Source organism: Cyprinodon variegatus, unplaced genomic scaffold (assembly GCF_000732505.1).
Source record: "Cyprinodon variegatus isolate N-32 unplaced genomic scaffold, C_variegatus-1.0 Scaffold108, whole genome shotgun sequence".
In the NCBI taxonomy this organism is placed as follows: domain Eukaryota; kingdom Metazoa; phylum Chordata; class Actinopteri; order Cyprinodontiformes; family Cyprinodontidae; genus Cyprinodon; species Cyprinodon variegatus.
In genome coordinates, this window is record NW_015150561.1 from 880,840 (window position 1) to 893,718 (window position 12,879).

The 12,879-nt window shown below is 38.4% G+C and overlaps 1 protein-coding gene across 1 annotated transcript in view; it reads left to right on the top strand.

Moving 5' to 3' along the window:
* The window catches only part of LOC107084743 (transmembrane and TPR repeat-containing protein 2-like), a 100,400-nt gene that overhangs the window by 37,992 nt on the left and 49,529 nt on the right, over positions 1-12,879 (top strand). Inside the window, exon 2 of the mRNA XM_015374738.1 lies at positions 8,967-9,543. Coding sequence (XP_015230224.1) covers positions 8,967-9,543 — 577 coding nt within the window. The remainder of the gene's footprint in view (positions 1-8,966; positions 9,544-12,879) is intronic.

A 12,879-nucleotide genomic window follows, 5' to 3' on the forward strand; every position in this document is an offset into this window, starting at 1 on the left:
TGTAATTCCTCTGGACGCCTCCCTAAGGAGATGTTCCAGGGACGTCGCCCGGGAGCAGGCCCAGGTGATAACCCAGGATATCCTGGAGGTACTATAGCGAAATTTAGTTAGCTGATTTAAATTTCACTGTTTTCATCAAGCTCTTCTGATATGATACTTCAAAATAAACACAAAAGACTATTGATTGAAACATGTCTATTGTTCATTTTAAAGACCCCTTTGTATTATGTTATTATTTCCTAGTTGATGTCAAATATTTCAACATTTCCATATAGTTTTCTTCCCTTTATGTTATCTTTTTTGTGAAGTTCACCAGCAAAAATGCCCCACAGCATGATGCTGCCTGCCCTCTATTTCACAATAGAGAGCGTCTCAGACTTGCAAACTTCCCTCTTTATCCTCAAAATATAGAAGTTATCACAGAATACTTTGCTTCTAGTTTCTGACTGCAGGACATAAGTTGCACAACTAGGCTTTTCTTCCCCGAGTTGATTTTCACACAAGTATCTTTTTGTGTTACATATACAGTAGAGTAATGATTTCTTAGTAATAGTAAGGATAGGCAACGCATTTCATATAGACTGTTCAGGGTGGTATTTGTCAATTTTCTAATGCTGTGTAGTATCAACATGCTTGCCTAGAATTACTAACAAAAGGTAGGCATTTGATTAAAACAGGCTAACTGTGAGTAACAAAAGTAAATTGTTCACAACTCACCAGGAAGCCTCTGAACACATGGAGTCCTCTTATGTCAGACCAGTGTGTGTTTACTGGAGTGGACCTGTGATTCTGCCTCACTAAATGGAAAACAGTGAAGAAATTCAAAGTCTGTAAAAAGCAGAACCCATGGTTACGGGGGTGGTGCGGTTTGTGTGATTTGGTGGCTGTAAATTGTTAAATGCGTTAATGAGCTCCTTTGCAAAAATGCAAATGAACAACATGTGGAAGACAAAGCATTTAAAAACATGTAAGAGGCTATTTGTTCTCCTCCCGGATTTGTTTATAGGTTTATGAGACATTAGTCTCTCACGCAAAGGCTAGCTGTACTGGAGATGTTTAGGTTAATTGTTTGTTTTTCTCTTTTCTTTTTTAGCTGTTTTCCTGGCTTAGAGGAACACAAAAACATTATTTACTGAATGGCAGACAACGGCACGCTTGATCTTTCATTATATTTTACCATAATAAAACATTTACCTTAGATAATCTCCAGTTTGGGTTTTAAGTTTCTCTCTGCAGCACAGATGTACCCCCCAGGAAATATGAGCTGCAGAGAGACAAACTTAGTCCTAAACTAAGTTTCTCTCTCTGCAGCAGCTCTGATTTGCCCTTTTTTTTGAAAGTGAGACCAACAAAATGTAAATCTGAATGCTAATACTTGTGAAGGTCTGAAGGTAAAACAAGTCCAAAACTGGAAGTGACACCTACTGCTCATGTGGCTGTCATAGTGGACTTCTATAAGAAAAGGGTCTTAGTGTGAAAACTCTGACATTTTCCTGTAGGTGTTTAGAGATACTGAAAAAAAAAAAAAAATATATATATATATATATATATATATATATTAAAAAAAACATATTTAGAGCTGTAGACACTAAATACCACCAATTGAATTCAGTATTAATTATTACACCATTCATATTTTTATTGATTTTGTTGTAGCTATGTTTTAAATAGCCATGTGGTGCTCTGCTACTTGTTGCGCTGCTAATCTGCAGACAACTCTGGTCACTCCAGGAGTTTCTGTGGTTTTTCATGAACCAATCATTAAACTGTAGCAGTGGTTTGAAAAGTGCACCAGTATGTGAGCCTTCACATTGCAGTAAATATAACAGGTTAAAACACATCTGTTTCAAATAGAGAAGCTATAGGATGTTACGGATATTGAAGACGTCTTCTCCCCTTTGCACTACTGGCACCCTTAAAGGTCCTTCCTGCACTTTAACTCCCCTGTAATAAACCTTAGTGAGGGGAGGCCTTTGCAGTGATGTCTGATACCTCAGGCTTAAGCTTCTGGGCTGATATGACTCATAAACCCTTTCCTTGCAAATAGGTTTAGGTAGTGACAATAAAAAGCAAGGCATATGCTTGTGCATTATGTCTCTCCCCCAGGCATGCAGTATTATCTTTGGTTTACTCAAGCTTTTTTCATCTCAAGCCACAGGTCCATCTATCTAATGCAGGTCTTTTTGGCCCTCATCATAGGTCAAAATCCTCTGAACCCAAACTAGAATGTTTAACCAGCGCTGCAGCATGGAAGGCTGGATGGGTCTTGAATGAAACACAAACACAAGCTCTGTTAGAGTTTCCTCCCCTTGCTTGATCTCCCTCTCTCCGTGTGAAGAGAAGCACCCTGAGCACAAGAGGAGGAACAAATCAAACAAATTTATTACCATGTGGCCAGAAAGGTCAGAGTGTGACAAAAGCCTCCTGTTGTGAGAAGAAGTGTTTTAGAGTGGCTCCCTCCAAGCAGGCCTGCGTGACTGCCTCAGCATTAGACATGGGTCAGGCTGGGAGGAAACAAACAAACGTGCTCGAAATGGTCAGAGAACAAAAACCTTGTTCTTTCAAATTGGAATGTGGCATTTACTTAATAAAATCTGGCTTGGTTGAATTATCCATTTTGATAATAATTTTCCTAGAAACATGTTTTGCTGTTTGGGATATCATTATGTTATTGTTGATTAGACATTCAGCAGTACCCATTAGTCCTAAAAGGTTGACATGTAATCATTGAAAATTTTTTGCTATAAGATCTCTATAATAGTGGTTGGGGAATTATAGGTTATTATTAAGATTTATCTTAATCAATGGTTGTTTTGGCAATGCTAAATGCAAACTTCTTTATCTATTTTGATAATTTTTAAATCAGATATTCTGCAGCAGCTAAACAGCAACAACTCAAGATTAGTTGCATGTTTTAAATCCTTGACATCCCAATACAGATTTGAGCTTATTGTAATTGCTCTTTTAGAGCTTTAGAGAAGGTAAATAGTATATAAACAACATTGAAAAAAGGTTTAATGAAAAGAAAAAAAGGAAAAAGGTTTGTTCTCAGCAACTAGAATTAAAACAGTCCATATTTCAGAGACTGTACAGTAGGTCCTACACTTTAACTCTAGGATTTGAAAAAGAAAACCACCAACATCCAAAAGGGTTTACAAGAGACAAAAGTTGAATGTTCAAAAGAATAAATGGGATACTTTTCTGTGTTTTCCAGCCTTCCTGTTACTGTATCTCTCACCTTCTCTTAACCTTTAGTGAGCCAGACATAGTACTGTTCGATCTGTTCCTGAACATATTACTGAAGTGGTTGAATTTGAAAAATTAATTAAAATGTGTTATTATTGATTGTGTTCCTACTAGTTAACACCACAACATGTCAATCCCAATGCTTGTCTGACTTGAATCTGCAGCTTAGCAATTTAGGAAAAAGAAACCAAACATTTGTCTGCCAAACTGTCCATTAAATCAAAACAGACCTCATGTAATTGAGAGATTTTCCAAAATTACTTAATATCTGCATGAAAATGTGTGTATGTGAGTTATCACTATTGCAGGATTCAGTGAATGCTATAATACGTCTCATAATGAAAAGTCTTTACTTATGGTGTGCATGTAACAAATTGTGTGATGTGTTTGTAGAATAAAATATTGCTTCCTGGTTGGTGGGTTGGTACCCTCTAGCTTTTATGAGCAATTTATAATTAATAACAATTATTTGGTCTTGTTGACTGGTACTTGCTTCTTTTAAATGGTTTTTGCTGGAATGATGAGAGCAGTAATGTCTGTACTGTAATCGTCAGGCTAACTGGTTTAACCTGCCCATCATAAATCTGTCTGCTTGGTGATCATTATTAATTGTTTTGTCTAATAAAGAAACAGTTTTATGGCTGTCCTGAGGATATGTGGTCAATATTATTAAAATTTGCATCTCTCTAATTTGGTCTAGCATTGTTCCTCTCACAAAGTGCCTCTGTGCATCTTCCATTTCCAAATGAATGAATGCGGTGTTTCAGGTATTCGATTGATGTTCCTGTACTGAATGATGGATGTGAATGTAAACCCAGAAAAAACACTGCATATAGTGACACTAACACACTAGCTGTTCTTGCAATATTTTTTACTGCTAAAACTAAACCTGAACTTCAATCTTCTCTGACTGAGCCATGGTGATATGCATCTGTTGGACAGGTTTTGCTTATTTCAGTGTAGATCACCTTCTCTGCTTGGGGGGAAATTGAAGCTTTAATTTGGTATTGATACTTTTTTTCGTGCTCTTATCAGCTTAATTATTTCTTGTTTTAACTTCCCTTCTCACTCTGTGTTTATGCCAAGTGCAACTTCTCTCTCTCTAGAGTAAACATCATTTTAAATATCCCACTGTTTTTTAATGAAACTTTTTAGATCCTTTTTAAGTTTTTCTTTTGACTTTTCTGAAAGAAACCTGAAAAGTTGTTATATTTATTCTTTTATTAAGAACAAAGACACTTCTCAGTCTTTTGTACACAGTGCTTGATCAGTATGTGAACGTTTACTTAAATAACCCAAACTGCACATACACCACTCACAAAATGTTCCCTTCACTTTCCGCTTCGTCCATCAATGTGACAAGCAGAGCAGGAAAGAGAGACTGCAACTCATGAATGAAATCCAGACATGTGGCGGAGGCACCGATGGTCGCAGCCTTGAAGTGAAGCTTCAGGAAAAAGTAATAAGAGAAGAAAAAAGTTTTTTAGTTGCTTCCTTAGAAGGCCACAAGATCTTTTTTACCCTCCTGGGGATTGGTTTTAGGGAAGAATGTGCTCCCGGCTGGAAAAGACTCTCAGTCCACTGAGAGGTCCTTCCTGCTGCCAGTTCTGCTTAGAAACTGAGCCAGGCCAGAAACAGACTCGGCCTTCCTCCCAAGCTGGCCTCTTCTCTGGTATTAGACTACGAGTTGTTAATGATCATGATGAATATCCACATGAATCAATGATTTTTCCATAGATTTAGGAGGGTTGTATGGAATACCTGCTGTGGGTTAAATACAAAGGACTAAATACAAAGTTTCATCTGCTGAATGAAAACTTATATAGTCTTTTCAGTTTTATTCTGGTACGCTGGCCGTTAACCACAGTCTGTCAGGTGCTGCTTATGTCTGAGCAGAATAAAGTCCAGGGGGTGAAAAGTGTGCGTGATGGCTCATAATGCCAGGTTATAAGAACTCCTTGGCTTCTGACAACCTCACAAAGGCGATTTTAAGTTTTGCTGCCAGAGGAGTCTGCTGTGGTTTTTAAGCATAAATAATTTCTCTAACTTTATTGAGTTCACAAATTTAGGCGATGGGAAAGTCAGGAAAGTTAAGTCCAAAATATTTTGAGATGTTGAGGAAACATTAAAGCCTTCTATAAGAGTTTCCTGTATTGAAATAAAGATCTCACTTGACAAATAGGCTGAGACGAATGAAAGGCATGACTGAGGGATGAAGCAGAGGGCTCAGCTACTCCACCTTCATCATTCTGACCAGAGAAAGTGGAGAAACCTAATCACTTGTGTGCCGATGTGCCTGACAGTTTCATCATCTTCCTGCTGATTGTTACGGTTCTCTCTCTCAGGCTTCCTGCTGGCTGGTAGCATTTAGTGTTTTCAATCTATCATTATAGGTACCGTTTCTGCAACTTCTAGTATTTCATCTAATTTTATGATTTGATAAATGCTGCTATCTGTGGTCGAGAATCTCTGCTTCAGGGCAGATATCTTTCACACTACTCCGCTTCAATGCTTTAAAGACTTAATTCACTCCAGTTGAATATTTTCTTCCATAAAAACAGTGTAACATGTTAGCAGAAGATGAATTATGGCAAATCAAGTGCAGTTAGGTTTTATGACTGATAAACAGAAGAGCCTCAAATTCTAATTCCCATGCTATAGGTCCTAATCCAATAGATTTATTTTTCTCCTACACCGTTTACATTTTGATCACTGCTGCACTTTATAAATGGGAATGTTAATTTCACTGTAAAGCTGCTCATTCACTTTTGAAAAGCTGTATGCATAGAAATCTTGTTTTGTATACACTGTGTATACAAGATGACATTAAAGTTTGTCTAAGTCTAAAGAGAATACACAGTTTCTTCTGCATTGTGATGTCTTTGATGCTTAACAGCAAAGAGGTTGGCATTTTATTATTGATTAAATAATACATTTTGACCTGTGGGAAGACAGCATTGCGTGATCTCAATACTAGGGCCTTTTAAAGGGGTCCAGAATCAAATTTATTTGTTTGTTTTTTTTGTTTGTTTTTTTGCTCTTTAAAATGTTAGGATGGGGGCCATCCTTTTAGAGCTTTGAATTTTTTTTCCCAACGTTTTTCATTGTTCCAGTGACTCTAAAGAGATTGCCTCTGCTCTGCTGTCGGTTTTATTTCTGTAGTTTCAGCATGCATAAAAAAAAGGAAACAAATCACCAGAAAAAAACAGCTTGCAGGAGCAGCAACATGTGGAGCCTGCTGCCAAAGCAAACCAGGATTTTAGGGGGCCTGCAGCAGGCTCGCAGGGCACAGCCATCCTGCACAGAGGAAAAACTGTGTTTGGGAGATTAATGCTCTTTTCATCTTTGGACAAATTCAGTTTCAAATTGTATATAAGACAAGGTTCCTCTTAAAGAAAGTTTAATCACATCTCACACTAGTTAGTTCTATATTAAACCAACATGCAAATGATGGGATGATTCTTCAGGACTAGAATCTGCCGAATGGGATCTGGATGAACATTCAGTGCTTGACTGAACTTCCTTGTCTCGCGATATTTAGGAAACCAGTGAAAGTGTAGGGGATGAGTGCTGGTCATGGTCTGGTGAGGTAAATAATGCTAGATAACATAAATTAATGTTCAAAGATGGCTGGATATTTTAACTTAAACTCAACGGCAATGGAGCCGTTGAGTTTAAGGCGGGCTTTTAAAGCCTTGATTGGATGCTAACATACCCCCACATTGATGACCCCTGCTCTACAGGGACAAGGCTACTGATGTCACAATATCTTTTAAGCCAGTAACACCAATGGCTGAAAATGGTTTCAATGCAGTACACTAATTTGATAAGAGTAGGGTGCCACACAGGTGGTTTTAGATGCCAAATGCAGGATTTTATCAACTGTTCTAGAAATTGTCAAAATGATAATAATACAATCATAGTATCCAGTGCATGTAGAAAGGACGGCACAGCATCCATGTATGCAGTTAAGTAGCCATATTGGGGGTTAGTTGTTCTTTAACTTTAATTTTCTTATGTAGAATAGTTTACTTTTTAATTTTTTTTATCCCAAATAATGAAAATGTGCAGGCTTGCATGATCAACAGGCCTTCTTCCTCCTTTTCTCCACACATTTCTCCCCGGGCTAATTATGTGTGTAAATTGTGACTACCGCCAGGAGATTACAACCTTGTACGCACGGTTTGTTATCACTTGTCAGGTGTCATTTATCAAACTTGCAATTACAACACCTCCGCTCTGCTTTTGCTAGGCGTTTTTCTCAAAGGGGGGCTCATTAAGCAAATTGTGGCCATCATTGTCTGAAAGAAAAGCATCATAGGCGTGCTGCCCTGTCAGAGACCTTGTAGTGGAACAGGGAAACATTGAAAGGCTTTACCGTATCTGTGAGGACCCCTGGAGAGATGCAGACCTTCCTCTCCCTCCTTCCTCAACCCCTGCCCCAGTCCCAGCAGCCACTGACACAAACAGCTTGTGGCTGATGAAGCAGCGTTGGGTTAGGTCACGCAGGCTCTTCTCTGACAAAGGAGAACTCCAAAACTTCCTCTTAGTGATTACTGGTGTTTTTAAAATGAAACCTAAGTCCCACATTTGTGGTTCTTAATTACCTCTAAACATGGATACATCTAATGCTTTGCCCTTCCAGCCCAGATCCTGACAACAGGAACAAACGAGAAGGAAACAATCCTCTTTCTAAATGACCATCCCCTTAATGTGGGTACTCATAACTGTTGGTGTGGAGCTGTTCTGTATATTTAAAGGAAACTTGGATCTTTGGTCAGAACATAAATTTATTCTCCTCGGACCAGATTAGATGTCAGTCTCGGTCAGAGAGAGAGGTCATGTTGAAAACATAAACATAACATAAACATTAAAAAAAATTAAAAGCTAGCATTTTATACTGGATTTTTGGTATCTTACTGTAATTTAGGTGATTATTATGGTGTGACTATCATAACAAAAACAGCAGTTGCACTGCAAAAACGATCTCGAAATAGCATAACAGCTAAATAACATAAAGTTTTTTTTTTATCTTAAAATAAGATAATTGGATAATATGCACTTGAAAGAAAACAATACAATTGTTGTTTTCTTATTTTAAATGTAAATTGTCTCGTTCCATTGGCAAAGTGTCTCACTTACCTCCTCAATTCAAGAACAAATGGTGACAGACAGTGGCGTCGGATGTAGGAGTTTTCCCTGAAATCGAAGGGTTGATGTTTCAAGCCCCAGCTCCGGCTTTCAGTGTCATTGTGTCCTTAGGCAAGACACTTCACCCGCTTACTGATTGTGGTCAGAGGGCCCGGTGGCGCCAGTGTACGACAGCCCAGCTTCTGTCAGTGAGCCCCAGGGCAGCTGTGGCTATTTTATAGTTTGTAGAATGGATGACTGAATGTAGCGTAAAGCGCTTTGGTCAAGCCTCCTGACTTGAAAAAGTACTTTATAAGTACAGGCCATTTACCATTTATGTGGTAACATGGATGGTTGCCAAGTGACCATTTTTTCAGACTGATACTGTAAGCGACTTAATAGCCTTTTCTGCTTAGATGCGCAGTTTGAATAGCAGCGCATCATATTTGTGAACTTTAAACATTTTTTTTATGTTTAATTCAAATAGGCAGCTAGATGGTTGGGTAGTGAATCAGTGTCACTTCATGGAAGCGCTTAAGTATTGATTTAAGCATCATATTAACACTCTTCCTTACTTGTGTTTTTTACAGCCGCGCCATCAAGACCAATCAAGACCTACTTCCAGAGACATCCTGGACAAACATCTTTTACGATGACTTCTGGGGTACCTTACTCACACACAGTGGTAGCCATAAGTCCTACAGACCCCTCTGCACCCTCTCCTTCCGCCTCAACTATGCTGTGGGTGGGCTGGACCCTTGGGGTTACCACTTAGTCAACGTCGCCCTCCATGGAGTTGTTTCCATCCTGTTTACCTCACTGGCTCGACTGCTGCTTGGAGGAGGACTGTGGAGCCTACTGGCTGGTCTGCTGTTCGCTTCTCATCCTATTCACACCGAAGCGGTGGCAGGTGTAGTCGGACGAGCCGACGAAGGGGCCGCCCTTTTCTTCCTGCTGTCCTTGTTGTGTTATATACATCACTGTCGGCTGCGGGGCCACGCTGGCTCGTTGCGGCTTGCTGCATGGCTCCTGAGCAGCTTGGCCTGCGCTGCTTGCAGCATGCTGTGGAAGGAGCTGGGAGTAACCGTTTTGGCTGTGTCAGCAATGTACGACGTCTGTGTTTTCCATAGACTCAAACTACGACATATCATCATGCTGCTTTACAAGGTAAACTGTTTTCTCTTTCACCAAAAATAAGCCAAATGCTTTCAGAGGTGTGTTTGTGGTACACAGGCATGCTGTTTGCTATTAAGTAAACTTTAAACTGGAAAACATTTGTCACTATAAGCAGCTGAGTCATTCAGGGCTGAATGCTGTAGGTTGCGTTTGATGAGGAACATATTGTGCATAGAAAACAAACAAAGTTGAACCAGCAAAACAGCAGTGGTTCTTTATAGACAGATCACCTCTGCATTACTTTCTGATGGATCATATGAGATGAAAATATTTTTGAATTCTAACATATATGTTTTCACATAAGAGACATGCATCCCATATGGATGTTTGTTACATAGATCATCGCATTAGCTCACCCTTTCTGTAGAGCCAGCCCTGTTTTGTTTTTTTTTTTCTGCTCCCAAATGGATAATTAGCTCTTTCCAAAAAATCGTTGGACATTCTTCATGGGAATGTTTTGAACAAAATAGAAAACAGATACCATTTCAGGTTTAGATTTTAAAAGTCATATCTTTAAGAATAATATTTCACTAGACTTGCAGAATAGGAGAATTTATTTAAAGAAAAAATTGCATCAAAGTAAGCAACTGCTCATAGTTAAACCATGGAAATGTAATGATACAACCCTCATATCTTCTTGTTAGAAAACTATATGCAGGATAAATGGTAGAGTCAGTCGTTATGAACAAAAAAAAAGGTGATGACATTTCTTTTTATATTGAACAGCTGTAGTATTTATCAGAATCTGGTGGGAATATGAAAGTTAAGTGCCTAGTTTCTTCTTTGCAAAAATAAACACAATAAATCTATATTATTTACAGAGTTTTGTGGATTATTAATGAAAGCAATGTCCAAATATCTTTGAACAAAACCAGAAAATGAGGCAAATTAGATTCCCTGCATACATTCGTCAGATGTCATTTTTAAACTAGTTATATTCTCTTATTGTAATCTTTTTCAGATATGCTCATATGCACACAGCCTTTCTCTCCATTGTGCCTCATTGTACCAGTGCATCCTTCATGGCCACAGTGACCGTTCAGGTTAGCACCTGACTTTCAAATGTGCTAAAAATAGATGGAAAAGCTGCTGCACCCACTATCACTTTGCAGTTTGAAAAATTGCTTCGCGAATTTTAAGTATTTTAATTTGCATACCCTCCACCTGTTTGTGGTTTTCTCTTTAGAATATGATATGCATATTTACTCACGACAGAAGGTTTGTGGCCGCTGCCCACTGGTTTTGCACATGCTAATCGCCTTGTAACGTGTAAAGTTCAGCTTTAAATGTCCTTCCTTTAAATTCCATTTGAGATTGATAAAGTATTTTAGAATTGAATTAATTTTAATTTGAGAATGCAGACAAGTTTCACTTGTTTTTATTTAAGAAAAACTTTTGCGCCCTTCGTCTTTAAAAAAGATCCTTTCCCAGATCTAAAAACATGAAGAGTGGCATGCAAAACAACTAAAGCCTATCTGTTTGTTATTTATGTGTGTCAGGTCAATTTTCTTTTTTTTTTTTTTAAGCATAAAGCTTGTGGCTCTTCCTTTGTATTGCTGTCTGAGTGGGGGTATCAGGCTTTAGCCACATCCTCAACAATAGAAAAATTTTCTGGACAAATAACTGAAATAACAACATGTGATGGCTGGTTTATAACTCCTCGTTGCTGAAGCACCCAGTCTGCTCAGAGGACGTTTTCCCCATAAGCACCTGACAGAAGCATTTTCCAATTTTCTGCCTGTTTATAGGGCCATCCACAACTTCCCCTATCATGACAAATCCAGCAAGATGGCTGAACAAACAAGACAAAACTGTTCTAAATCAGCCAATGGGAACATAAGCCACTGCCACAAGAAGGATGGTTGACACTAAGAATAGAAGCAGATACAACCGCACAGTCTCAAGAAAATGTAATAGTGATAGTTGTGCTGAGTGTTGCGTTGAGGATATTACCCAAACTTTTTCTCTTTTATTTTCTTTTATTACAAAATAATAAGGAAGGAGAATTTCCGAGCAATATGTCTTAGCTTCAGTAGCTCATCCACCTCCACACCCTACATGCAGTGTTTACATGCAGAGCTTTGAAAGTCTGTTCAAATGGTAAAATAAATTATTGCCCCTCAGAAATGATGGCACTCAAGATAAAAAGGTTATTGCATCCAAACTGTTCTTCTAATTACAGTGAAACACACATACATATTGAAAAGATGATCATAATTGAAATATTGTGCAGTTTAGGAAACAAAGAGAGGAAGAGAAAGGGGGGAAAAGGGAGGACCAGGAGAACACTGTGTTTTATTTAATATCACATCCATCGTGTTGCTGTTAGTGCTCAGTCTAGTGTGGCAACATAGAGTTACAACCTCTGCTTTTCTATCCCCTAATGATTTAAGCTTTATCTGACTCCTGTCTACTGTATTAAAGCCAATCTATTGCAACTGGAAGACAACCCCCCCTATGGCTGTCAGGGATGGACAGACAATAGGAAAATGGGGCCAACAGAGTGAAGAAAATGATTCCTCATGGCTGATGGTTGTTCAAGTATTTGATTGAAAGTCCACACACACTGCTTTGGGGGAAAGGGCCTCAGAGGCAGTTGAAATTGTGAGCAAACACAGACGTCTTCTCTGATTATTCACTATGGTTTTACTCTGTAGACTACATCTCTTGAATGAGATAAAAAAAAAATGTAAGGCTCCTAAATTCAAAGATGATTGTAGAAAATTAACCATTGTATGGCTAATGCTGCATATCTCTATTAAAATATCTGATAATTGAAGTAATGAATTTAGTAAAACTAAATGTTTTATCGGTTCTGATGCATTTTCAAATAATTATTGCAGTTCTCGGCCGTTGGTATATATATATATACCTTTCATATGGACCTTTGGTCTTTAGCATATGATAAACGACCACAGTACCCTACTATGGATTTCTTCACCACTACTGCCTCTCTATATGTGTGATGGATGATAAAAGCAAGAATTAAAGCAAGTAATATAAATTTCTCATATGTTTCTGGAAAATAAATATGTAACCGTCCAGCAGTTTGGACTTCCATTGCATTTAAATTTTAACTGTGTATATATATATATATATATATACACTCACCGGCCACTTTATTAGGTACACCTGTCCAACTGCTCGTTAACACTTACTTTCTAAGCACCCAATCACATGGCGGCAACTCAGTGCATTTAGGCATGTAGACATGGTCAAGACAATCTCCTGCAGTTCAGACCGAGCATCAGTATGGGGAAGAAAGGTGATTTGAGTGACTTTGAACGTGGCATGATTGTTGGTGCCAGAAGGGCTGGTCTGAGTATT